Raw genomic sequence first — 26,459 nt, forward strand, 5'->3', positions numbered from 1 at the left:
GTGGAACTTCTTTAAAAATAGTTTATAATTGTATTGTATCTGACATCAGCAAGTTACTGAGATATATCATCACTAAGGAAAAGCACCAGCACCAGGTCACTTATATTACAGTGTTTACTCAGTGAAAAGCAAAATATGCTCTTGATATTGAAAGAGAATCATTTACTTCTTTGAAAGTATGTTTGCTGCTCTAGATCCTGCAGTATATCCAATTCCATGGTGACAGCTTCTGTTCGTAGGTTCCAAACATGCGACAAGCTCTAATACCAAGGCCGCTGGAAGGAAGTGCGACTAGAAAACATAATTTGCCATTAAAGGCAATTCTGAGTCTTGGGTGAATTAGAAACAAAGACACCATGTGATGAGTTAGTGAACCACTTGTAAAATTAACATGCATTTGGGTTAAAATGTGTAGACCAAAAGGTTGGAGATTAATAACTGCTATTCCATGTTAGTTGCAGTTCAGATCAAGATGCTACAAACAGCTTCAACATCCATGGGTTAAGGAGGCTAAATAATTCTGGGTTCTCTCTAATAATTGCTATCCAGTGCCATTTCTCCACTTAAACAAACCCCCCCACCCCAAACCATGTATACATATCAGCTTACTGTGGGATGACATTCAGCTATGATGACCCCCTCAAGAATTATAAAATATGTCACTTGGTGCTCTCAGGTATTGTACACCATACACTATATACGCCAGTGGGCTGTGCAGGTTGTAGATACCAAGCGTGGGCCACTTCCAGGGTGTTATCACAGCCAGACAAAGTTGTGGTTTAATGTTTTATTGAAAAGATGGCAGCACCACCAGTGGAACATTTCCTCAGTACTGCATTGAAGTGTCAACCTGGACTGTTGCTCAAGTCTGTGAAGCAGGGTTTGAGTAACAGACTCAGGGACATTAGTTCTATCACTGAGCCACAGCTGACACTGAAGAAGTTGATCATTACGAACAAACAGATTACACTCTGGAATAGGAAAGCTGAGAAGTGTTTATCAGTTATCATTGAGAGCATTTTTAAAGATGGACTTTTTGTTTACTAGATAGAAAAACCTTGCATTAATTTTACACACTAATGTGTTGGTGGCTTTTACAACAAGGCACACCAATGGCATAGTTGTACATACTTGTGTAATACAATTCAGGTCCCAGTTAGAGACAGGGTGGGACAGGGCAACAGACCCCAATTGGACAGGATGGGACACTACAGCCAGGGTGCAGAAGTGCAATCCCAGTCTTCCAAGTGTAATTCTCTCAGTGGGGGAGGATCACTCATCTTTGCACAGCTGAGGATCAATAATACTGTCCTTTAAGTTTTCTCCCAATCCTCTGACTGCACTGTCCAGATTTGGCTGAGATTTAATGAAGTTGAGGGTGTGGAGTGCGGTGGGGTGGGCGGGGGGTCAGTTGATGTTGATGGTGAGGTGAGTATCTGCTCTGGATAAAGCTTGGATAGCTTTATGCTTACCCAGGATGTTGGGTGATGCATTTTCAGCCAGAAGCATGCACAATTCCTGCCTTCCCTCACTCTCATATTGTGACATTGGTAGTCCAAACAGAATTCAAAAAACACATGTATGTAAATCAAGTTTTCAGTTTTTGTCTCTCAAGCAATCCTTCTAATATTGGGAACAGGTTTAATCATTAGGGAAGTGGATTTGATGGAACATTGGTGTTGGTCATTGCCACCGTGACATCTTGGATTGCTTCCTAAATTGGCCAAATTCTTCTCCAGCATTTACCCAGTAAGCTAGCAGAAGCTGAGGCTTAGGTGAGAGTGATAGATTTGGTGCATGAACTTGAGTTTATCATTATATATTTTACTACGAGTGGTGATTATGAAGGTTTATTGACAGTTGTTAAAAAATAAACTTTAGTGAACCTTCTTAATTCTGTAGAAACCCAATGGTTCCTGGATATGACCCTACACCCATTACTGCTATGATATATCTGCTGTACTGGAAGTAGAGTGAAATACATGGTGTAACAAACCATGTGACACACTGTTGAAGCTACCTTGGATTCATGGTGTCAAAGCAAAATGATTTTCAAAACACAAGCCAGACTCTAAAATTGAGCTTACATCAATTCATTCTCCAGCCACTGATGCAGAACAATGTAATCTCTACAATGAAGTTTAAAGCTAATCTGATGACGAACCTTTAACTTCTCAGAACTAAAGCAGAACCATTGTGTCACCTGTATGTAAGGCTCTCCAAGGGGCAGAGTGAGTGCCTGTATTTAAGTACATTTCTACAGAGGTCAACCTCTGTTTCAAAACACTATTAACTCTTGTGATATGAGAGTTGTGAGCAACTCCAGCATTAATTTGTCCATCCCAGTTACCCTTGAGATGATGGCAAAGAACTGTCTTATTGAAATGTTGCAATCCGCACAGTGAAAGCAGATCCAAAGGGCTGTAGAGTCAGGATTTGTTCCCAGCGCCAATGAAGGAATGGCATTATATATCCAAATCAGAATGTTGTGTGACTTGGAGGGGAACCTGGAGATGGTGGTGTTCCCATGAGCCTGTTTTACTCCTCATTCTAAGTGCTGGCAGTCATGGCTTTAAGAAGGTACCTTGCTGAGTTAAGTTACATTGCAGAAAGATATGCTCAAACTACAGTGAACCAGTGGTAGACAAAGATGGTTAATCAGCAATCTGAAAGATGTAGTGTTATACCCACACAATCCTTTTAAATTTGTTAATGTTTCAGCTTGGTCTTTGAATACACATGATTCACTGGATTATCAAAGGCACATTTTCCTTATTCCCTCTTTCATCTTCAATCACTGGTGTGGTCAATGAATTGGCAACACTGTTACATTGATAGAGTATAACTGAGGTGCAAGTCCTTGCATTACCACAGGACAGGGGGGTATTAAATAGGGCTTGATGGCACCAAGGTGGGGGAGGGGGTGGATCTTAGCAGAAGGCCATATCACCCAGTGTGTTCACAGGGCAACTGTCCTAACCTTAACCTTAGCGAGGAACAATGCAACGGACATCTGCATTTTAATAAAGATCTTCTCACCGAAATCTGCTACTTGCTGCAGTCACAACTGCAAGCTCAGTGCAGAGCAAGGAACATTGTCAGCGGCTGTGAGGGTGACAGTGGTGATGAGCTTTATTTGGCTGCAGCAGAGATTTGCAATATTTCATGGTTTACCATCCACTGGTGAAAAGGGAAGTCATGGGTCTTATTAATTAATTTTCATTCTCTTTTTGTAGACTTCAGCAAGCAGAGCTAGCTGTGGGTTGTAGGGAAAGCCTACAACCCACAACCTCACGTGGATTGTAGGCTTTCCGAGAGTGTCATTGACTGAATATCTATTGCTTTGCAGGTGGCACGTGTCAACCCTGCACTTTACCAGAAATAAAAGAAATTTCACTCCTTCAACATCCAGCTGGCGTGTAACCATAGACAACAAATCATACAGATTAATGCCCAGTATCCTGGCGGCAGTCGTGATGTCTTCATTTTGCAGCAGTCCATTGTGTCCACTGTATTTGAGCCAGATTGGCAATCAACTGAATACTTGGCTCAGAACTCTGGAGCATAATCAATGCAGTCATGTGCAACATATGTACAATGAAAGTCAGGCTGCCAAATGAAATGTGATAGTGCAGATCACTATCATGCTAAAACAACTCTTCTACTGCCTGGAGGAGACCTGCAAAATTCATGATTGTGGACCGTTGTGATACCCTGCAAGTCTCTTTGTGCAAGTAATCCAGAGAAGGCAGCAGTCTGAACTGAGCTTCCATTGCAGCATGCCCATTGGTTATCTCCTGCACGTGGCACAATGGATTCTGAATCGTGGTAAAGCCACAAGCATGTGTGAATGGCATTGTCCATCCAAGCTATGTGCAAAGTCCTGAAAAAAGTTGGTGCTGAACTCCTCCTTGCTGATTGACATTGAAAGCAAGTTTTCTGGCAGGCTTCCCAATGCATCAACATTTGGTTGTAATTCTTCCTTCCAAGCTGCATGGCCACACAGCAACCCAGAAATTTGCATGAAGGTTGTGCACCCATTGGTCCCTTTCAGTTACTATGCTTGTGCAGCCATGCAAAAAGCAATTCAAGGGCTCATGCATTTAAGTGAATCAGGTACATGCTAAAAAACTGGAAGTGATGTTGTCCATCAGCAGTGGCACAGTGGTTAACATTGCCTCACAACGCCAAGGACCTGTGTTCAATTCCGACCTTGGGTGACTGTCTGTGTGCAGTTTGCACGTTCTCCCCATCTCTGCATGGGTTTCCTGAGTGCTGTGGTTTCCTCCCACAGTCCACACCTGTGCCGGTTAGCTGGATTGACCAAGTTAAATTGCCCTGTAGTGTCCAAAGATGTGTAGGTTAAGTGGATTAACCTGCATGGGGTTACAGGGTCAGGACAGACCTGGGTAAGATGCTTTTTTGAAGAGTCGGTGCAGACTCATTGGGCCAAATGACCTCTGTCAGCACTGCAGGGATTCTATCCAAGTTTTTTTTTACCTGCGTCCTCTGCACTGGAAGCTGTGTTCTAATTCACCCTCTAACAAGCCGGTAGCTGTTGTATCTTTGCTCCCTGCCCTGACTACAGCTTTGTTGTATCCAATATCGCACCATGCACACATTCTGCCTCTAATGTATCCTCCAGGATGTGTGTATCTGAGTTGATGGCTGCAAGTGTGAGAAGTGATGGTGCTGTTTCTTCATCATCACTCATCTGTTGGTGTTCCTCCACTGCCTGGGCAGGTTGCACTTTTTTAAGTTTAAGTTTATTTATTAGTGGCACAAGTAGGCTTACATCAACAATGTAATGAGGTTACTGTGAAAATCCCCTAGTTGCCACATTCCGGCAACTGTTCGGGTCCACTAAGGGAAAATTTAACATGGCCAATGCACCTAACCAGCTTGTCTTTCAGACTGTGGGAGGAAACCAGAGCACCCGGAGGAAACCCAGGCAGACACAGGGAGAATGTGCAGACTCTACAGAGACAGTGACCCAAGCAGGGAATCGAACCCAGATACCTAGCACTGAGGCAACAGTGCTAGCTAACCTTGGGTCTCTCAGAGGAAAAAAGCACAAGAGCAGAGTTGTGCTGTTGGGATGGGTGGGGTAAAGTAAGAGATGCACAATTAATCGGAAAAGATGAGAAGTGGCACATGAAAAGGAGGATTCATTTTAAAGGTATCATTTTCTGCAATGGCTTCAGCCCCATCACTGGCCACAGTTTCAGCAACACCTATTTCAAAAATAATCAGCACAGTCTCCTACTTGGGGTTAGGGACATCTACCCTCTCTTGTTGACTCCTACTTCCAGTTGTTCAACACCTTGTCCTGGTGCAATCAATTTGGGTGATGCAGCTGTCTTGGTGGAAAAGCTAGCATTGTGCGGAAGCTGTGAGATGTGGGATTTTCAGCAATGCTAATTGGGTGAGTGTGAGGTGAAGCTATGACTGTTAATGATAAATCCTGATTGACAAATATTATTGGTAGATGAGTGATAGGGCTGTGCAATTTGAGCAGTGACTGAGGCCAGTGGTGCAATTATTAGAATATGGTATTTGAAGATGCATCTGCTGACCTTGAACACTTATGCAAAATCATTGAACTTGTTGTGGTGCTGCATCCAGTACAAGGCTTGACTTGTAACACTGACTTCCACAGCTATTTGCTCTCACTGCCTTTTGACCTTGTGTTTGGAAGGTCGTCAACCTCCCTGTGGATACAGAGCAATTCTCCTCCTTTCCACCTCTTCCAGCAACATCGCCAGTACAGCCTCCAAAAGCCTTGCAGCCTGTTCCTTTTGCCTTGTTCTACTGCTCACTTTTCTCTAGAACAGCTTCTGTGAGTGCTGGCTGTATGCATAATGCATTCTAATGAGCAGGTAGCATGAAGTTGGTCTGCTGCATGAATTTCAATCACCAGACACAGGTTAATTGCACGAGTGATACCTGCTCCCATTTTTGTAGACTATCTAACTCACCTCCCAGTGGGTACAAAATAAAGAAAGTAAACTAGAAACATCACCAGAGTTCTAGAGTACTGTACTACAAAGTCAAGTACCTGAATGGACTGGCCAATCTTCTGTATCGGTTCCTATTGAAGAAAAAGAAAAGTCATTTTAAGTGAGAGAATTAGAAATAAAACTCGGCAGCAATTTGATAGAATAAGCTTTACCTGGACTTACCAAGTTTCGAATGGGACAGGCTTCTGATCATATTTCTGCAACGATGGTTCTGAATGAAGGTAATACTGAAAGAGGGCACATAGTGGTCATTTTAAAACATTAAGGTAAGATTTATATAACACTGCAGTAGAACATTGAGGGGGAATTTAAACTTTGACTCTACCTTCCAGGACTGGGCAATGTTGGGTTTCAAATATCTGACAGCATAACCAGAGAAATGTACATCTAAAAGGAGCATAGAAAATAAAGGCATCGATCAGTGTGCGCACTCAAAATATAGCATATACTGTGTTATACTGAACTAATGTATGACATAAACTGAGAAATTGTAGATCCTTTGGTGGCTATTACAATGTGTTACTACATAATTCATAAAAAAAATTTTCATTGGTTTTGTTTCCATGGTTCCCTCCCATTTTATAAAATTCCACAGATCCCATAACACTGCACAGTTTTTCTGTATAAGTTAGTTCTGTGATTAGACATGCAGTTATTATTTTGTTTTATTCACTTAATGAAACCCTTATTGTTGGTGCTGAACAACAATTCTGTCAAGGTGTAGCGATATCCTCAAAAAGCATTTGTGCATATACATTCGGAATTGGGTTTTCATTGGTGTCACTCCTAAAGCTCCACCTTCACGTACATAGGTTGTATGAAACAGGATCAACATTTTCATCATGTGTACAGACAGTGTTGTTGTCCCCAGCCAGCCTAAAATAAACATGCCACTTCAGAAAAGTGACATGCATGACGGAGTGTGAAGCAGCAAATGCTTTTCTGGCAATTCCTGCATTGCCTATGGCATTGCTGCCTTGTCATTCTGGCGGGACATGAAGGGTCGATGAAGCTCCAGTGTGGCCAATATTTAACATGTCACTCCGAGGTGCTTGGTTGTTTTGAATCATGACACAAAATGATGCACATTTGAATTGGACCAATACTATCTGTTAAGGGGCAAATCTTTCAGCCTCTCCCTTTTTTCCCATTAGGTTTGATTTTTTTTTTGATTCGGGACCACTTATACTTGAAATTGCTTTAGTGTTAATTTACTTTCAAAATAAATTTAAGTTAACTTAATATTCATTTGATAACTTGGCAGGACAAAACATTGATGCATACACATGGAGTTCTGGTACCAAGCTAAACTGGTCTAATCCGGTTTTGGTTTAAATACATTCATGTACAAACAGCCACAAGAGGATGCTATTACACTCCCTCCTCCTTAATGCAAAAGTTAAATAATGCTCAAAGTCCATACAATTTATATACATTTATTTTTCATTTATTTAGAAATCCAAATTAACCACTAGTTTCCTATTCATATGGGCCCATTTTGACTCAACCTTTCAAAACGTGGGGAAAGACCTTGGCCCATCGTAGGCCAACAAAGACACATTTTGCCCTTGACCAATTTTCCATTTCATCAGACCTATCCGCCTGGCTCTTACTCGGCTGAAATGATTTTAAGCACAACCTGTTGGTGCTCTAACCATATCCCAACTATTCAATTCATCAGCCTCATTTGATTCATCAAACTTCATTCTTCTTTGCGAAACCTTTGTCAATAAAATATGGCCAACATTGTCTACCTGATACGTTGCAAGAAAGGATGTCCCGAAGCATGGTACATTGGGGAGACCATGCAGACGCTACGACTACGGATGAATGAACATCGCTCGACAGTCACCAGGCAAGACTGTTCCCTTCCTGTTGGCGAACACTTCAGTGGTCACGGGCATTCAGCCTCTGACCTTCGGGTAAGCATTCTCCAAGGCGGCCTTCACGACACACGATAGCGCAGAGTCGCTGAACAGAGACTGATAGCCAAGTTCCGCACACATGAGGACGGTCTCAACAGGGATCTTGGGTTCATGTCACACTATCTGTAACCCCCGTGACTTGCCTGGGTTTGCAAAACCTCACTCGCTATACTGTCTGGAGACAATACACATCTCTTTAAACTGTGATCAGTGCTCCTTCCACTCACATTATCAGCCACTTCAGGTCTTGAACAGCAGGTTAGGTGTAAGGATTCGCATTCTAATCAGTAATCTCTATACTGTCTGTGCTTTATATGCTCTGTCTGAGGCCAGAACTCTCCATTCACCTGACGAAGGGGCTAACCCCGAAAGCTTGTGAGTCTATTATCAAACAAATCGGTTGGACTTAAACCTGGTGTTGTCAGACTTTTTACTGTGTTTATACCAGTCCAACGCCGGCATACCCACATCATGAATAAAATATGATCCATATGTACAAACCTAACCTTTCCATTACCAAGTATGTTGCCCAAATATCTGCAAGGACCACATATTTTCATGGCCCATCCAGTGGCCACTTCAACCATTTACCATGATGATCTTATACCTTAATCTTCTTATTCAATTTCAAACTTTCTTCCTCTTACTCTACCTCAGCATGATTCTCCTTCTGCCAGGATTGTTGCTCTTTCATTGATTGTACAAAATGTGTCTTCAGCAATGAAGAGCTTTTTCTAGACTGTTTTCTAAGAAAGAATTCAGCTGGCATTTTGATGGCAGCAATGTGAGGTATGTTGCCAATAAATAAACAAAGGGTGGGATTTTCCATGCACCACATCCCCCTCCTCCTTCCCCCTCCCCGTGGTGTGTTTTCCAGCAGTGGAGGCAGCTTGCCATTGGCCACAGGCAGGATCTTCTGGTCCCACCAATGTCTGTGGCATTTTGAGTTGCTTGCACCCTCTTCTGTAGAGGAATGTGGGACCGGAAGATCCTGCCAGCAGGAAGGGCTAGAAAATCCCACCCAAAGATATTGCCAGTTTGTGACTCCATGACAAGATCGTGTTTCTTCCAATTTATATCCAGCATTTGTTTAACAAGAACATTCTTAACAATTTGTGCTGTGCGCTCTGCTACTTCATGTGAAGCTGGTTAATAGGGTGGAACTCCAGTTCCTTTTACCTTGTTCATACTTGTGAATTTTACAGACAATTCTGAACAAAATGGTGGTGCATTGTCAGATGCAATTTCCTCTGGGAACCCACAGCAGCACACAAACTATTTTAACTAACCAGCAAGCCCTCAATCCATTTTGAATGGCTGTCTATCACAATGAATAGCTGTTGTCCTTAAAACTTGCAAAGATGGTGGGGTTTTTTTCTACTGCTTGACATACTCTACACTGTTTCAATGTTTTTTCCTATGTCCTTAAGTCTCAATAATATAGATGACCTAGTGGCACAGCGATAAATGGTTTAGATTTAATTGCCTTTTTAGAGACATGGTTACATGGTGATCCAAGGTTGGGAAATAAATATTCCAGACTACACAATATTGCAATAAGAAAAACAGAATGACAATGGAGCAGTTATAGCCCTGTTAGTAATTGCTGATAATAAGGGCATGTGAGGGAAGATCTTGACTCAGAAGATCATGAAGTAGAATTAATATAGGTGGAGATCAAGAATACCAAGATGCAGAAAATGCTGGTGGGGGTAGTTCATAAGCCCTCTAACAGTATTGATATTGTTGGACGGAGCATTAAACAAGAAATTATTGAAGCGTTTAACAAAGACAACATAATAATTGTGTGGAATTTTAATCTTCACATAGACTATATGAATCAAATTGACAAAGGTGGTCTAAAGGACGAGTTTGTAGAATATTTTCATGACAGTTTTCTGGAACAAGACTTTGTGGAATCAACTAGGGATAAAGCTATTTTAGATCTAGTGTAATGTAATGAGGCAGGGTTCATTTGTGATCTCATAGTAAAACATTTATAAGGAACTAGTGATCATAGTACAAAATGAATTCCATGTTAATTTTGAGATCAACATACACCAATCACAAATAAAAATCTTAAACAAATCCAATTACATAGTCATGAGGGGAGAACTAGATAAGGTTGACTGGATAAATAGGATATGACAGGGTTTAAAGGTATGGCAGGAAATAAACAGTGGGAAATATTTAAATAAGCAATTCAAAATGTTCAACAAAAATACATTCCATTGAAAAACAAAAACTCAGTAAGGATCATCCATCCACAACCTTCTCATAAGGTTAAGTACGCATTCGATTAAAAGAAGAGCTGTATAAAGTTGTAAAGAATAGGAGGTCTGAGGGTCATGAATGTCTTAGGAACTAGCAATGGACACCAACTAGTAGATAAACACAAAAATATAAAATTAGAGTAAACTAGACAATGATGCAAAAACAGATTGTGAGAACATTTACAAATATATGAGAAGGAACACAGGAACTAAAGTAAATATTGGTTCTGTAGGGCTGCATTTTACAGGATTGTGGCATATTGTTCATTGCCCACACATCCTCCCTAATGCCATTAGAAACGTTGGTCGCAGACTGACTTTAAAAAAGGCTTCCCTACAGCATTATTATGCTGCCAGTGGCCTTAACAAGCAGAGTTGGATGTTTGCCCCTCAGTGGAAGAAAGTCCTGCCTCGAGAGCTGCCAGTCTATTTGATTGGCTGGCAGCTCTCACAGTCTCAGCAGTGCCAGAATTTAGGCTGCTGGGACTACAAGGAGATCCACAAAGAAGTGCCATGGACACTTCTGAGCAAGTCCCAAGAGTTTCATGTGGGGAGGACACGGGTACCCAGGGAAGGGATGGGAGGTGGTTTGGGGGCCAGGTGGGAGGCAAAAGGAGGAGACTATGATTTTAGGAGGGTGTCATAATGGACACAAGCTACCCCCTCTCCCAACAGATGTACCTTCTCATCTTTTCCCCAACATTTGTTTAAAAAAAGCAGCCTTCCACTCTCCTTCTCTGAATGGATTTAGCCAGTGGAGGTGGATTGTGGTTTTTAAACGGATATTAATTGGCCAATTAAAGGCTCCAGTAAACTGAAGGCTGAGGGAAGAGGGGTTAGTGGGCAACTTATCCACTCACTATCATGTGACCAGGTTTGGGGTTAGGTGGGGACCCACCTATTATATATTACATTCTCCTACCGTGCCAAAAACATGCCCGGCAAGGGGCTGTAAAACCAGCCGTAAGAAGCAACAAGGGAACAAAATTATTATGGGGAATGAGGAAATGACAGACATTGAACAAAAACTTTATGGGCCCGATTTTACCATCATGTTGTGCCCATTTTTGGCTGCAAAAACTTGGTAAAGTTGGGCATGATGCGAAAAGTGTGAACCGTGCCTCCCTCTGCACTGGTTCCCTCTTTACCAAGGCCTGCAAATGGCCACAATTAGGACCGTGCCCGAAACAGGCACAACAGCCATTTAAATGGGGGCAGGGGAATGGGTCCAACAGCTGTTTGCTTGAGACTGGGGTGGGGGGGGTGGTGGCAGAAGAGGATCCGACAGCTCTCTGTTTGAGATCGTTTGGGGGGGAGGGTTGGTGATTGGGCAGGGGGGGGTCTGCTGCCACTCTGTCTGTAATCAGTCGGGGTGAAAGGGAGTCCGCTGCCACTCTGCCTATGATCAGTGGGAGGGTCCGCTGCCATTCTGCCTAAGACCAGTGGGAGAGAAACAGGAGCATCTGCTGCCACCCTGCCTGCAATCAGTAGGGAGGCAAGGGCGAGTCTGCTGCCACTCTGCCTGAGGTCGGGGTGGGGGTGGGGGGGGGGCTGGTGGTGGTGGGGTGGGGGTGGTGGTGGAGGGAGGGGTCCACCATAGGTCTGGGTGGTGGGAGTGTGGGGGGGTGTTCAGTAATGTTGTGGGGGTGTAGCAATGTTTGTGAGGACCAGGGGGAAGCATTATCCAGTCTGGGAAGGATGTAGCAGGGAGGCAGCATTCTATCAATTGTTTTCTGCGCATGTGCAGTTGGAGGCGCCAAGCAGAGCTGCAGGGTTCCGGGCCTGTTAAGCCCCATCCACAGGCTTGTGCAGCATGATTCGGAATTGCTGATATTTTTGCAGGCAGAGTGCGTATGGTTAAGTAAATGGGCAACAAGATAGTCAACGAAAAATAATGCAGGGAAATGTGAGGTTATTCTTTGTAAGTACAGCTAGCAATTCAGAAGGAAAATGTTAAGTTGGTCTTTTTGCAAAGGGATTGGAGTGCAGGAATAAAGAAGTCTTGGTACACTTGTGCCGGGCTTTGATGAGACCACATCTGGAATACCGTGTGCACTTTCCATCTCTATATTTAAGGAAGGATATATTTGCAGTAAAAGCAATAGAGTTCACTAGATTGGATTTTGGGATGAGTGGGTTGTCCTTTAAGAGGTTGAGTAAATTGAGCCTATTTTCTTTGGAATTTAGGAGGATGGGAAGTACTGTCAATGATGCACTCAAGATTCTGAAGAAGCTTAACAGGATAGACATTGAGAAGTAGTTTCTGCTGACTGGGGAAATCAAACACATGGGGGCACAGTCTCAGGATAACAGGTTGATCATTTAGGATTGAGATTTCTTCACTCAAAGTGTTGTCTCTCCCCTTTCAAGAATTTTGGAATTCTCTATCCCATATGGTAGTTGACTATGATGTTGACTATACTTCAGGCTGGAATAGACAGATCTTTGATCTCTCAAGGAATCAAGGGTATATAGGAAGCAGGGAGGAAAGTAGTTGAAGTCTAAGATCAACAATGATGGTATTGAATGGCAGAACATGTTCATTGTCCATTAACCAATCACTGAATTGTGCTCCTACCTCTTTTGTTCTTATGAATACATGCTGTTTATATTCAATTATAGCAGATATAGTCAGTTGTAATTCGATACAAGTGTCTGTATCATTAATATTAAGTACAGACTTTGCTATTATATCAGAAAATGCCTGAAATTGCACTACAGGTCACCACATCCCTGAAGAGAAATCAAAGATTATGATATTCAGTTGTGTACTCTCGCAGAAAGCAATACTGAGAAGGAGTACACTCCAGAGCTGTCATAATTGGTCTTGTCAATTTATATATATTGACTGCCTTGTGGTGAACTGTCACCATTTCTGTTTTCATTTATGATTTTCAAAGATCACAGTTTTCCCATCTTGATTTAGTTTGATAATGCATAGCTACTGATTGCAGTCACGCTACAATTGTAGCCTTTCTATTGCTAAATATACTCTCTCAGGCAGGGTCACTGAAGCCAAATCCAATCGACTCAGCCAACTCAGCACATACCCAGGATGCACTGAGCCTTATTATAAATCTGTGAAAATTGCATGGTTTATTCACATTCAACTTGCATTAATATAACAACTTTTGAAACAGTAAAGCATCTCACCATTCAATCTGAAATAAACAAAAAGTCAAGGGTTAATCAAGACAATTAAAAACTCATCAGAGATGGTGTGTTTTAAGGAGGGTCTTGAAAGTGAACAGGGCAGTGGGAAAGGGAGAGGCTTGAAAGAGACCAGCGGAGCTAAAAACACAGTCACCAGTGGTGAGACAAAACACAGGTTAACGTACAATGAGGTACGGAACATTTATGAAGAAGCACTATAAGGTCAGATGGACTTCAGCAGAGAACATGGGCTAAAGTATGGGTGGACCAATGTTCCCGAGGTGGTCAGCAGATATTGAGTTGGAAATTACATTCAGAATATCAAGCTGGCAAATAGTGGCCAAGGATGGAGATGGAATCAGTGTTAAGGGTAAGGCATTTGTATTTACGTCAAGGATATATTTCAATAATATTTTGTAGGAGGTATGTATGATTCATAAGTACAACTGGATGGCAGACAAGCTGTTGGGTAATTCCTGGCTTGGGTCATTGTCTGTGCAGAGTTTGCACGTTCTCCCCATGTCTGCGTGGGTTTCCTCTGGTTGCTCCCATTTCTTCCCACAGTCTGAAATACATGCTGGTTAGGTGCATTGATCTGAACAAATGCCGTAGTGTGGCAACTAGGGGAATTTCACAGTAACTTCATTACAGTGTTAATGCAAGCCTTACTTGTGACTAATAAATAAACGTTAAAATTTAAACGTTAAACTTTACTAGGGAGCCACCAGTCAAATAAGAACGTAAGAACCAGGAGCAGGAATAGGCCATCTGGCCCTTCAAGCCTGCTCCGTCATTCAATAAGATCATGACTGATCTTTTTGTGGACTCAGCTCCACTTACCCGCCACCCCCCCAGCTCACCATAATCCTTAATTCCTCTACTGTTCAAAAATGTATCTATCCTTGCCTTAAAAACATTCAATGAGGTAGCCTCAACTGCTTCACTGGACAGGAAACTCCACAGATTCACAACCCTTTGTGTGAAGAAGTTCCTCTTCAACTCAGTCCTAAATCTGCTCCCCCTTATTTTGAGGCTATGCCCCCTAGTTCTAGTTTCACCCACCAGTGGAAACAACTTCACTGCTGCTATCTTATCTATTCCCTTCATAACCTTATATTTTCTATAGGACCTGCCCTCATTCTTCTGAATTCCAATGAGTATAGCCCCAGTCTACTCAGTCTCTCTCATAAGCCAACGCTCTCAACTCCAGAATCAACCTAGTCAATCTCCTCTGCCAGTATATCCTTTATATACTTCTCCAATGCCAGTATATCTTTTCTCAAGTAAGGAAACCAAAACTCGAGGTGTGGCCTCACCAGCACCCTATACAGTTGCAATATAACCTGCTGTTTTTAAACTCCATCCCTCTAGCAATGAAGAATAAAATTCCATTTGCCTTTTTAATTACCTGCTGCACCTGCAAACCAACTCTTTGTGATTCTTGTGCAAGGACTCCCAGGTCCCTCTGCCAGCAGCGTGCTGCAATTTTTTACCATTTAAATAATACTCCATCTTGCTGTTATTCCTACCAAAATAGATGATCTCACATTTATCAACATTGTACTCCATCTGCCAGACCCTCGCCCACTCACTTAGACTATCTATATCCTTTTGCAGACTTCCAGTGTGTTCTGCACACTTTGCTCTGCCACTCATCTTAATGTCATCTGCAAATTTTGACACACTACACTTGGTCCCCAATTCCAAATCATCTATGTAAATCATAAACAATAGCGGTCCCAACATTAATCCCTGTGGCACACCACTAGTCACTGATCACCGACCAGAAAAACACCCATTTATCCCCACTCTTTGCGTTCTGTTAGTTAACCAATCCTCTATCCATGCTAATACATTATCTGTAACACCATGCACCTTTATCTTATGTAGCAGTCTTTTGTTGTGGGAAAAAAATTACCACCTCGGAGTCAGACTAGAGTAGCAATACAGTTTTATTTAACAAAGCTTCGTGGAGAGAAGGCACCAGCACCTCGCACTACTGGACAGCTACCTTGTCTCAATGAAACAATAGAAGCAGTCCACCTTTATATCCTATACACATTAGGTGGACCGGACACAATTATCACATTGTCAGAGTCAAATGGGTACAACATTTCTTAGCTCATTATTATGGACAGGTACAGCCATTATCATTTCAATATCACATTGTTCCATGAATGGGTACATTTCCTCTTATCAATGACTTAATTTATTCTATTCTTGTAGTTCATGGTTCCTTTGTGTTTCTCCTAATCTCCCTATCAGACCCCCATGCAGGGTAGAATAGGTGTAGGGTGATGCGGCGGCGCGGGCTCGTTGGGCCAAAGGGCCTGTTTCCCGTGCTGGGTTGTTCTTTGTTTTGTTTATTATCCCAGGACTATCTTTATCTCTTTTAAGGTGCCTGGCTCCCTGAAGTGTTTGTTCCCTGTTTTAATTCAACTGTGGTTTGGATTTTAAGTGATCTGTCCTGTGGTTTAGATTTTAAGTGATTGTCTATCTGTGTTTGAAAGTCAGTGTGTGTGCTGGAAGTCAGTGCAAGTTTAATGTCTTTTAACCCCTTATGTGCCAGACAGCTATTTTTATGCCAGGTACCCATCTTTATGGCTTTTTTCCGCCTTCAATCCCCTCTTTTGGTCGTTTATTATGTTTCTTAATAATCTTTAGACCAACAGCTGCGGTTTCATATGTATAGGTGGTTTCCTTCTTTTCTTCGGAAGTCTTCGGGGACCTGCATCGTGGTTTCTTCTGGCTCCCGGCACAATTCTGGTTATCATAACCTGGCAGCAGACTTTAAGGCGTCCAACAGTCAAACAACAGACAATCACAATTGAAATAAGTATGACCAATCCATGTAATAAATAAGATTCCCAGGACCCACCCCTATCAGCCATTCCAGCCAGTTACCTCCTTCCTTGGGTCCCTGTCTGAAGCTATCAAGTTGTTTCCTGATGGCATTGATGCCTTGTGTAATGTTGTAAGATTCGTCCGTGACATGGGTTATGCATTCACTGCCTATGTACACTCCCCCTTGTCGTGCTAACTGGTAGTCTACTGCGTATCGTGTTTGTTGCGCATATTATCTCAATTCAGTTGTTCACATTGCCAATTGTTCAATTTACTTGACTGCCCGTTTGATCCCACCACCTGGTAAGTATCAAATGGGTATGTCCATTCCGCTGAGCTTACGTGAGTTCCATTACAGTGTCCACAAATGAGCTGACTTCCCGTGGTTATATTCAGACGTTTCCGTTCCTCACAAGTGCAAGTAACCTGTCCCTTATTAACCCGACAATGTTGACGGACACACTGCGTCTGCACGCAGGAATCATTCTTAGGGACCAAGGCATAGGCACATCCCCATCCTTGCCCCGTAAAACAAAGCGGATAGCTTGCAGTCACTGAACAAGCTTTCCCTCCCACCTGTTGGACACCCCTACATACAGGATCTGCGGAGTTTACAAGTCCCACACATCTCCCTTGTATACCTCTTTTATATTTGCCAATATATCCCTTAGAGGTTGCATCTGATGTATCTACAGTATATAAGTCATGAGGAGTCCACCCAGGGGTGGCTACAAATAGGGCTTCTACAGAGTGTGCTAAAGGGTAACATACAGTTCGGTTCCCGTGTAAATGTACGAGTCATATAAAATAGATTATCCTCCAATCCAGTTGAATTTACAGTCGCGACAACTAAAGTAATACAGTAACATACGCAATTACATACATATTCGCAACAATCAAATCTCGAACCTAACACTATAATTTATACAATATCCAAAAGTTACTATCTATTAACCCCCACACACCAGTTGTTCTTGCTTGCAGTCTTTGCCTGTGTTGGGGAAAGCAGTTCTGTTAGTTCAGTAGTTCACGCATTCATTCATTCCTCTGTGTAATTTCAGCTGTGTCCGATGTTTCTGTATACGTTTCCCTCTTATGTATATACAGGCACAAGTGTCTCCACTAATTATAACTTCATACGGCCCATTCCGGTTTGTCAGGTAATGTTTTTACTAGGACACGACTCCCCGCTGCTGGAACGTCAGGGAGCATTTCAAGCTCTCTCTCTGCGTCTCTTTGTTCCTGATTACTTCTTACCAATTTGTGCATTCCTTTGAGTTGGGTGCTTAGTTCCAAAACATATCTCCTGATTTTATCTTTTAGCGGACCTACATCGGTCCCACCTGTTATGATGCTCTCTGGTAATTGCATCGCCTGTCCTGTCATTAGTTCATAAGGGGTTAATCTGGTTGTCCAGTTTGTGGTAGCTCTTAATCTCATTAGTATCATTTTTGAGTGTTAGTTCCAAAATAGGGTGTTTTGTATGCACTCTGGTGCTATTACCTTATCTTCCCGTCTCCAAATGTTGTCAGTTCCTTTGACTGCTCCCTGTGCTTCCCATCTCTCCTTTTCCTCTTTCGAGACATCCTCATGCAAGTCTCGGATATTTATCTCGTTCCTTGCCTGTTCTATCGCTGCTATTGGCAGCTTGCCAATTGTCTCCTGTTCGAAGGCTAACTGGGCCACCCTATCTGTGGCTTGGTTTCCTTTGAAATTTAACCAGTCCGGGTTATCTCTTCCTGGCTCTTTCTGGTGTGTTTTAATTTTAATTACTGCGGCTTCTCTAGGCTTCTTGCTGGCTCTCACCAATGCCTCAATCCTTTGCTGGTGCTTAATAGGGGTTCCTCCCGTGGTTATACAGTCATGTATGACCCCGAATGCATAGCGACTATCTGAATAGATGTTTACTGTTTTGCCTTCGGATAACTCTAGTGCCTGTGTGAGTGCCACTAGTTCTGCTACTTGTGCGGATAGACCTCTGTCAATTCTTCCTGACCTTACTGTTTCTAATTTGTCATTCACTACTGCCCACCCTGTTCGGGGTGATCCTTCCACATATTTGCGTGACCCATCTACAAAAAGGGTCTCCTCAGCTGTTACTGAGGGTGTATCCATTATCCTACCCTCTCCTTCGTCCATATCTACATCCTCACAATTGTGCGGCTCTCCCGCACCTAAAATCCCTTCTGCTGGGTTATCCCCTGTATCCCTTATTATTGTTACAGACTTGCTTGGAGGTAGAAGGACAGCTTCCCACTTAGCCCTTCTCATGTTTGAGACTGACCTTAGTTTTCCCGTGTTCAGCATTTCCACCAGGGTGTGTTTAGTGTGAAGGATTATATTCCCTGTCATGATTACTGGCTCGCTAACCTTTACAGCCCAGTCCAAGGTGGCTATGCACCTTGGCAGTCCAGTGACTACCGGCCCTTCTGCTGTGGAATAGTACCCTATGGGTCTTTTTCTGTCGCCATGGTCCTGTGTTAGCACTGGGGAATAGAACCCTCCCTCATTGCTACAATGGATATGGAAGTCCTTATTAGAATCGGGTAATCCTAGTCCAGGGGCTGATATTAATTCCGTTTTTAGTTTACTGTAAGCCTCTTCCTGCTCGGGTCCCCATTCGACGGGATCTAAAGCTGGTTTTCCCCCTTTGACTAATCTCTGTATGGGTTCTGCTAGTTTTGTGAACCCTGGGATGAAACGCCGGCTATAGTTGAATAATCCTAGCACCTTTCTGACCCCTCTTATGGTGACGGGTCGCAGCATTTGTTGTATTGCCTTCTTTCGGTCCGTTGGCATTTCTTTATGTCCTTGGGATATAAGGTGTCCTAGGTACAGGACCTGGGTTTTCCCAATCTGTGCCTTTTTGGGGCTCACCTTTAACCCTGCGGTTTTTAATTCGCTCAGTACAGAGTACAAGGCTTCTTGATGTCCCAACTTGGACTCCGAAGCTATTAGGATGTCGTCTACATATTGTAGAATCATACTACCCTCTGGCAGTTCTACCCTGTTCAGGATGTCAATGACATCCACTCTGTGGGAGGTAGCGGGGCTGTTGTGGAATCTTTGTGGTAGCCGAGTCCAAGTGTACTGTTTGTCTCCTACTGTAAAGGCAAATTTGTCTTGGGATTCGGGATCTAATGGTAAGGACCAGAATCCGTTGGCTATGTCCAATACTGTGAATATTTTGTGCTCCTGTGACAGTCCATTCAGGACTGTCGAAGGGCTTGCTACAATAGGGTGCAACTTGGGTGTGACTTTATTGAGTCCGGTGTAATCTATCGTGAGCCTATAGCTTCCGTCAGGCTTGCTCACTGGCCACGTTGGGGAATTAGTGGTGCTTGTGGTTTCTCTCAGAATCCCCCTTTCCACTAACCCTTTCACTATCTCTACTACAGCTTTCTCTGCTTCTGGTTTTATTGGGTATTGTCGGTGTGGCTTATGCTCCAGTCCCGGTACCTTTATCGGGTCCATTTTAGTCAAGCCGGTATCTAACTTGGTTTCAATCCACGCCCCAGGGACCGAAGCACAGATGGCTCCGAACCCTCCTGTCTCTAATTCCCAATTTCTAGTGGTGACTGTAGCCACCTTAATGGCTTCGAGGTGACCTGTGAGTTTCCCTATTTTAGTTTTGCGACCAACCTGTCTTGGCCAGATTAATTTTCCTTTTCCTTTTCCACAGTCTATCAAAATCTCACATTCTCTCATCAAATCATTTCCCATTATTATACCCTTGTTATTTTTACACACGTAAAACCTCATTGGTATACATAGATTATTTATCATTACTAACGTGGTCTCACTCAGGTAGGCGTGGATTGAAACCAAGTTAGATACCGGCTTGACTAAATGTGGTAGCCGAGTCCAAGTGTACTGTTTGTCTCCTACTGCCCGACTACGCCAATTGTTGTGGGAAAAAATACCACTTCTGAGTCAGACTAGAGGAGCAGCAATACAGTTTTATTTAACAAAGCTTCGTGGAGAGAAGGTAGCTGTCCAGTAGTGCGAGGCGCTGGTGCCTTCTCTCCACGAAGCTTCGTTAAATAAAACTGTATTGCTGCTCCTCTAGTCTGACTCAGAAGTGGTATTTTTCCCACAACACTTTGGTGCGGCACCTTGTCAAATGCCTTTCAAAAATGCAGATACATCACATCCACTGGTTTCCCACAGTCCATTACGCATGTAACATTCTCAAAGAATTCCACCAAATTAGTCAAACATGACCTGCCCTTCATGAACCCATGCTACTTCTTACCAATGGAACAACTTATATCCAAATATCTCACTATTTTTTCCTTGATGATAGAGTCAAGCATTTTCCCTACTACAGATGTTAAGCTAAGTGGCCTATAGTTACCCGCCTTTCGTCTACCGCATTTTTTAAACAGTGGCGTTACGTTTGCTGTTTTCCAATCTGCAGGAACCACTCCAGAGTCCAGCGAATTTTGGTAAATTACCACTAGTGCATTTGCTATTTTCCCCCACCATCTCTTTTAGTATCCTGAAATGCATTCCGTCAGGGCCAGGAGACTTATCTACCTTTAGCCCCATTAGCTTGCCCAACACTACCTCTTTTGTGATAATAATTTTTAGGTCCTCACCTGCCACAGCCTTCCTGTCATCAATTTATGGCATGTTATTTGTGTCTTCCACTGTGAAGACCGACACAAAATGCCTGTACAATGCATCAGCCATTTTCTCATTTCCAGTTATTACATTCCCCTTCTCATCCTCTAAAGGACCAACGTTTACTTTAGCCACTCTTTTGTATAAACGTTTGCTGTCTGTTTTTATATTCTGAGCTAGTTTACTCTCATAATCAATCTTACTTTTCTTTATAGTTTTTTTGTGGCTTTCTGTTGAACTTTAAAGATTTCCCAATCCTCTAGTTTCCCATTAATCTTTGCCACTTTGTATGGCTTTTCTTTCAGTTGGATACCCTCCTTTATTTCCTTAGATATCCATGGCTGATTATCTCTTTTCCTATAGTCCCTCCTTATGACTGGTATATACAGCAATTGTATCTCCTGGACAGAAGCTGCTAGCTAGAAAATATGTCCTACTGGAATCAAAGGACTAGTGCTGTCTTCACATTAACTGCTGTGAATGATCAAGGAAATGCCTAAATGAGCTTCCATTGTATTAACCAGTCTAGATTAGGCTCTTAAGAATATGAATATGAAGAAGAATCATATTCAACTCAAGACATAACTCTGTTTCATTCTCTACAGACACTGCCAGACCTGCTGAGTATTTCCAGCACTTTCTGTTTGATCAATCACTTAGTTTGCACACTAATCCAAATCCCTCCTACTGCATTCTGTGAATCTTAACCACTTGAGAGGTAAATCTGGCTATTGGGGCAGGATTTTATGGCCTTGCTTGTTCTGAAACCGTAAAATCCTGCCCGAGGTCAACAGACCTTTCCATGGTTTGCCCCTCACCCGCTCTGATTCCCATGGTGGGTGGGGCAGTAAAATTCCAGCCATGATCTCCAATTTTAAAAATAAAATTTCTTCCACAGCCAATCGGTGAGAAAATAATAAAATGTGAGTGATATTAAGTTGGTTATTGTTTGGCACAAAAAGGCTGGCATAAGTAAAATAACAATAAGGGGATTTGAGCTTTTCAGAGTTCCTCTTATGATGGCACCATTCAGATGTAAACAGACTGCCAGTGTTAAAAATTTGCAAAACAAAAAAAAGTGCCAGTGGAACAACTGTCCACTCCAAATCTCTCACCTTTGACATCCTTTCTGGGAAGTACAAACTCCCCACACTGTGATACAAAATGAGACCAGTCCTGTGAGGCCTTGGTGATCAAAGGCTTGTAGTGGCTCCAGGGTTTCTCGATGTGAATGCTGGGAATTGTGTATCGCTTTCCATCAGGAGAAAACTTGTCACTTGCACTCAGAGATCCTCCAGCGTGGCTAAATAACTGGGTGGATCAGGAATCACAATTATAAATGCCATCCTCTCGAACAGAATGCTACTTCACATTGTTCTATGTTTTACACTTCTAATTTTATCTCCTCCCTTTGCAGCAACTGTCACCCTACACCTTCCCTAAATAAAAATGGTAAGTGGATGGACATTTCTGTCTTAGATCTCCATCAACTGCTGACTCACAGTGCCAGGGACTCAGGTTCGATTCCAGCATTGGGTGACTGTGTGAAGTTTGCACATTCTCCCTGAAGTCCACAAATGTGCAGGTTAGGTTGATTAGCCATGTTAAATTGCCCCTTAGTGTCCCAAAATGTGTGGTTTAGCGGAATTAATAGGGTAAATATGTGGGGTTATGGGGATAGGGTCTGGGTGAAATGCTTTGTCAGAGATTCAGTGCAAACTCAATGAGCTGAATGGCTTCCTTATGTACTGTAGAGATTTTATGGAAGTGCCAATATGACCAAATGCAATGAGTGAAGCACAAGGAGCTCTCTCACTCTTACTCTCATTAAATGTCAGCTATTGCTCAGTGAAAGCACTGTTGCTTAGGGCAGGAGGCTATGGGTTTAGATCCCACCACAGCACAATTGAGGGAGTGCAGTGCACAGTTGGAGGTACCTTCTTTGAGATGGCCATGTCTGCCCTCAGATGAATATCTCAAGATCCCACAGCACTATTCTGAAGGAGAGCAAGGAAATTGTCTCTAGCATTCTGGCTGATATTTAGATATATTCTTAAACAAATATGATTAAAATACATTACTTGGTCATTATTACATTGCTGCTTGTTGGAATGTGCTATTACAACAGAACTTAATTTGTTATAAAGTGCTTTGCAATATCCTGAGGTTCTAAACAGTGGCAGAAACAGAGACAAGAAATAATTTCAAAAGGAAACTGAATTGGCACTTGAAGGAAATAAATTCATAGTGTTTCAGGGGGTAGAATGGGGAATGGAACTACTTGTATCAGATGAAGTTATTACTGCACAGAGCAAGGCCATTCAGCCCATCAACTCCATGTGATTCTTAGTAGACCAATCCCATTTGGCCCATCAACTCTATCCCAGTTCTCTATCCAGCAATCTAATCAGTTCCATCCTCTACTCTATTCCTTGTAACATTATAAATTAATTTCCCTCAAGTGCCAAACCAGTTTCCTTTTGAAATTATTCATTGTCTCTGATTCCACCATCCTCATAGATAGAGAGATCCAACTCATTATTACTTGCTTTGTAAAAAAGTACTTCCTCACATCCCTCTCTTCCCCAAACCTGAAATCTGCATCTCTAGTCCTCATAAGAATACAACGTCATATCCACCGTGACTAAACCTGTCATAATCTTCTACAACCCAATTAAACCTCCCCTTAATCTCCTTTGCTCCATGGAGAACAATCCCAGTTTCTCCAACCTAACCTCGTAGCTAAAATCTCTACTCCCAGGAAAAATTCTGTTAGCATCTTTTTCACTTTATCAGGATCCTCACGTCCTTCCTAAACTGTAGTGACCAGAACTTGACATACTACTCTGAATCTCGGTGAATACGAAAGGATTGCAATCAGAGTAGTTTGGCGGTGGTCATTTTACATTTGATTAACAGACTGAGAATTGCTATTGTCCAATAACTATAGCCTTTTTTGATGGTTTAGTTGTTGTCTACTTGAGTTTTGACTCATGTAAGAAAATTACCCATTTGTTTGTGCCAAAATTTCGCAACTATTTTCTTTGGAACTCAATATTATGTGTCTCGTGCAGGTCTCTATTGCTAATCTGTAGATTAGCTTGATCCTGTCACCAATTTGGACAGCTTGGGCTTGGTCTGTGATTGATCTGTACAGTCTTCATTCTTCATGATTAACTATTGTTACCTTTCTTGTACTCAACATGGATTCAAAATCAACATGCATTCAAAATGAATATCACTCACCAGTGCTGCATGAGTTTGTTTCGGATGGTCAAATAGGGTAAAGGAAGTATTTGTGAAATCATCTAAAGAAAACAAAGAGTAGAAACATCAATGCAGTGCAGAAATCTACATTAAGAATGCATCTTCAACAGCTACAAAGCATATTCTGTGGCTTCTTATTATGCGAGAACTGCTTGCAATGAGGCAGGCACAGTGAAAGGAGTGAATTAAGCTTCAAATCACTCTGGACATGACCCCTCTCTCTGCCAATTTAAACCACAGTGAAATGGTGTCACATCTAGGGGCTTTGGTGCATTTGAGTTATTCTTCCATTCTGCAAGAATGCACACCCACATCTATTAATGTTATACTTGCAGTTTATGTGGCATCTTGGGCGCTCACGTGACGATTGGGGGATTAGGGTAAGTTTGCTGTTGCTTTCTATATTTTACTTCATCAAGCTAAATCTTAACATGTATATAACTTTTAGACAATTTACATTGTGGTCACAGTGTACTGCCCTCTTCAAATCCAAACAGCTGAGACTTTCCTTGACCTATATTTGGGCAAGTGTTTTGCCTAGGAGTGCAGACTCATAAGTTTCCAACTTTAAATTTCCAACAATCTTTATATTTTGTCACACTACTCACAGAAAGCTGTTTAATGTCTTCTAGACTTTTGAAAAACAACTGTATTTATGGCCAATTTCTGCTTCAAGAAGAGTGTTAAGTCTCTTCCACTTCAAGCATCTGTTGCCAGTGCCAAGCTATTCTGAAGCAAATACAGCACATATTAAACACAGATCTCTGTTTTCTGCACCAGTTGCCCTTGAGGCTGATCACATGCATCGCAATCACAGGTTTTGCTCAATGCGGCAACTCTGCAGCAACCAGACATACAGCACCCTTTAAAGTACAGTGCGAGGTGGGTTGTATTAAAAATAGAAAATACTAGAAAAACTCTGGCAGCATGTGTGAAGAGAGAAACAAAATTAATCCCTTGAGTCCTTCCCTCTCTTATTCTCACCCCCTTTTTCCTAAATTATCTTCTCACTGTGTTCTCACAAAACCCCTTGCTCCCTTTTTTGTAATCTCTACTTTCCCCTCCTGAGAATGCTGTCCTCCTATCCTTCTCCAGTCTCTACATCTTCAGATGTTTCTCCTTCTCCAATTTCCCCCTTACTGCTTCCTCCTTCTCCATCCCACTCTCCCATCTTTCTCCCTCCCAGCTTTGCAGGCTTGCAAGTGTGACCAAGTGCATTCCTGGAAGTTTCATTACATGACATGCTCCATACTCCAGCCATTAGTTGGCCAACACCTCCATCCTTCCTACATCAACTGAAAAGCAAAAACACTCATTACCCAAATGGATAATGTTTGGCCATCAGCCATATAGCTTTTTTATCCCCATTGTCAATATTTTTATATTTGGTTTAGAGAAATGTTCAAAGAATATAACAAAAAACTTAATTCTTAAAAAAATCCCTCTAATTTTTCTCATTGCCAACAGCAGTGCCCTGGAGGTTGATCTCCAACTCTTGGGGAGGTGGACAAGGCAGTGAAGAAGGCATATAGGATTCTTGCCTTTATTTGGCGAGGCATAGGATATAAGACCAAGGAAGTTGCTACGGAGCTGTCTAAAAATGTTCATTCAGTCATAGCTAGAGTACAGTGTGCAATTCAGATTGCCACGCTATAGGAAGGATGTGATTGCAGTAGAGAGGGCCTGGGCTGGAGCATTTCTGCTATGAAGAGAGGCTGGTTAGGCTAGAGTTCCCTAAAGTACACAAGATTGAGGGGGAGACCTGGCTGTGGTGTACACAATTACGAGGGGCACAGATAGGGTTGATCGGGAGGAGATTTTCCCCTAAGTAGAGCGGTCAATAAGGGGGCACAGATTTATGGTGAGGGGCTGGAGATTTAGAGAATTTGAGGAAAAGTTTTTTCACCTAGAGGGTGGTGGGAATCTACAACTCACTGCCTGAAAGGATGGCAAAGATGGGAACCCTCACAACATTTAAGTCAGTATTTAGTACAGCACTTGAACCAACATAGCATACATGGCTATGGACCAAGTGATGGAAAATGGGATTAGGATAGGTGTTTGATGGCTGGCACAAACATGATGGGCCGAAAGGCCTCTTTTCGTGCTGTAAAACTCTATGGAGATCCCAGGTTAATCCTGGGTGGGTTGGCAACCTTACCTGAACTCTCCCTCCTTCTCCCCCCTTCCCTCTCCTACGCACACCTTCCTTCTTTCCTTTCTCTCCAGATGCTCCTGCCGTTGGGCTGGGCCTCTCCCCTTGGGCTCCAGCCTCTGTTACCTTTGCTGCAGGTGGTTGTGCTCCGGCAGTGCTCGCCCGGCAGTCTGCCGATCTCATCGTCCATTTCCAT

The 26,459-nt window shown here is 42.5% G+C and overlaps 1 protein-coding gene across 1 annotated transcript; it reads right to left on the reverse strand.

Annotated features, from left to right (window-relative positions):
- Positions 1-260: 260 nt before the first annotated feature.
- Positions 261-26,459, reverse strand: LOC145342596 (sperm microtubule inner protein 8-like). Its single transcript, XM_080188143.1, has 7 exons — positions 26,390-26,459; positions 24,088-24,149; positions 21,957-22,152; positions 6,346-6,407; positions 6,183-6,247; positions 6,059-6,091; positions 261-291 (listed from the first exon to the last, which is right to left on the reverse strand). The coding sequence occupies exons 1-7, from the start codon at positions 26,457-26,459 to the stop codon at positions 261-263; spliced, it is 519 nt and encodes a 172-aa protein (XP_080044269.1).

Source organism: Carcharhinus amblyrhynchos, chromosome 4 (genome assembly GCF_965287045.1).
Source record: "Carcharhinus amblyrhynchos chromosome 4, sCarAmb.v2.hapA, whole genome shotgun sequence".
NCBI lineage: Eukaryota > Metazoa > Chordata > Chondrichthyes > Carcharhiniformes > Carcharhinidae > Carcharhinus > Carcharhinus amblyrhynchos.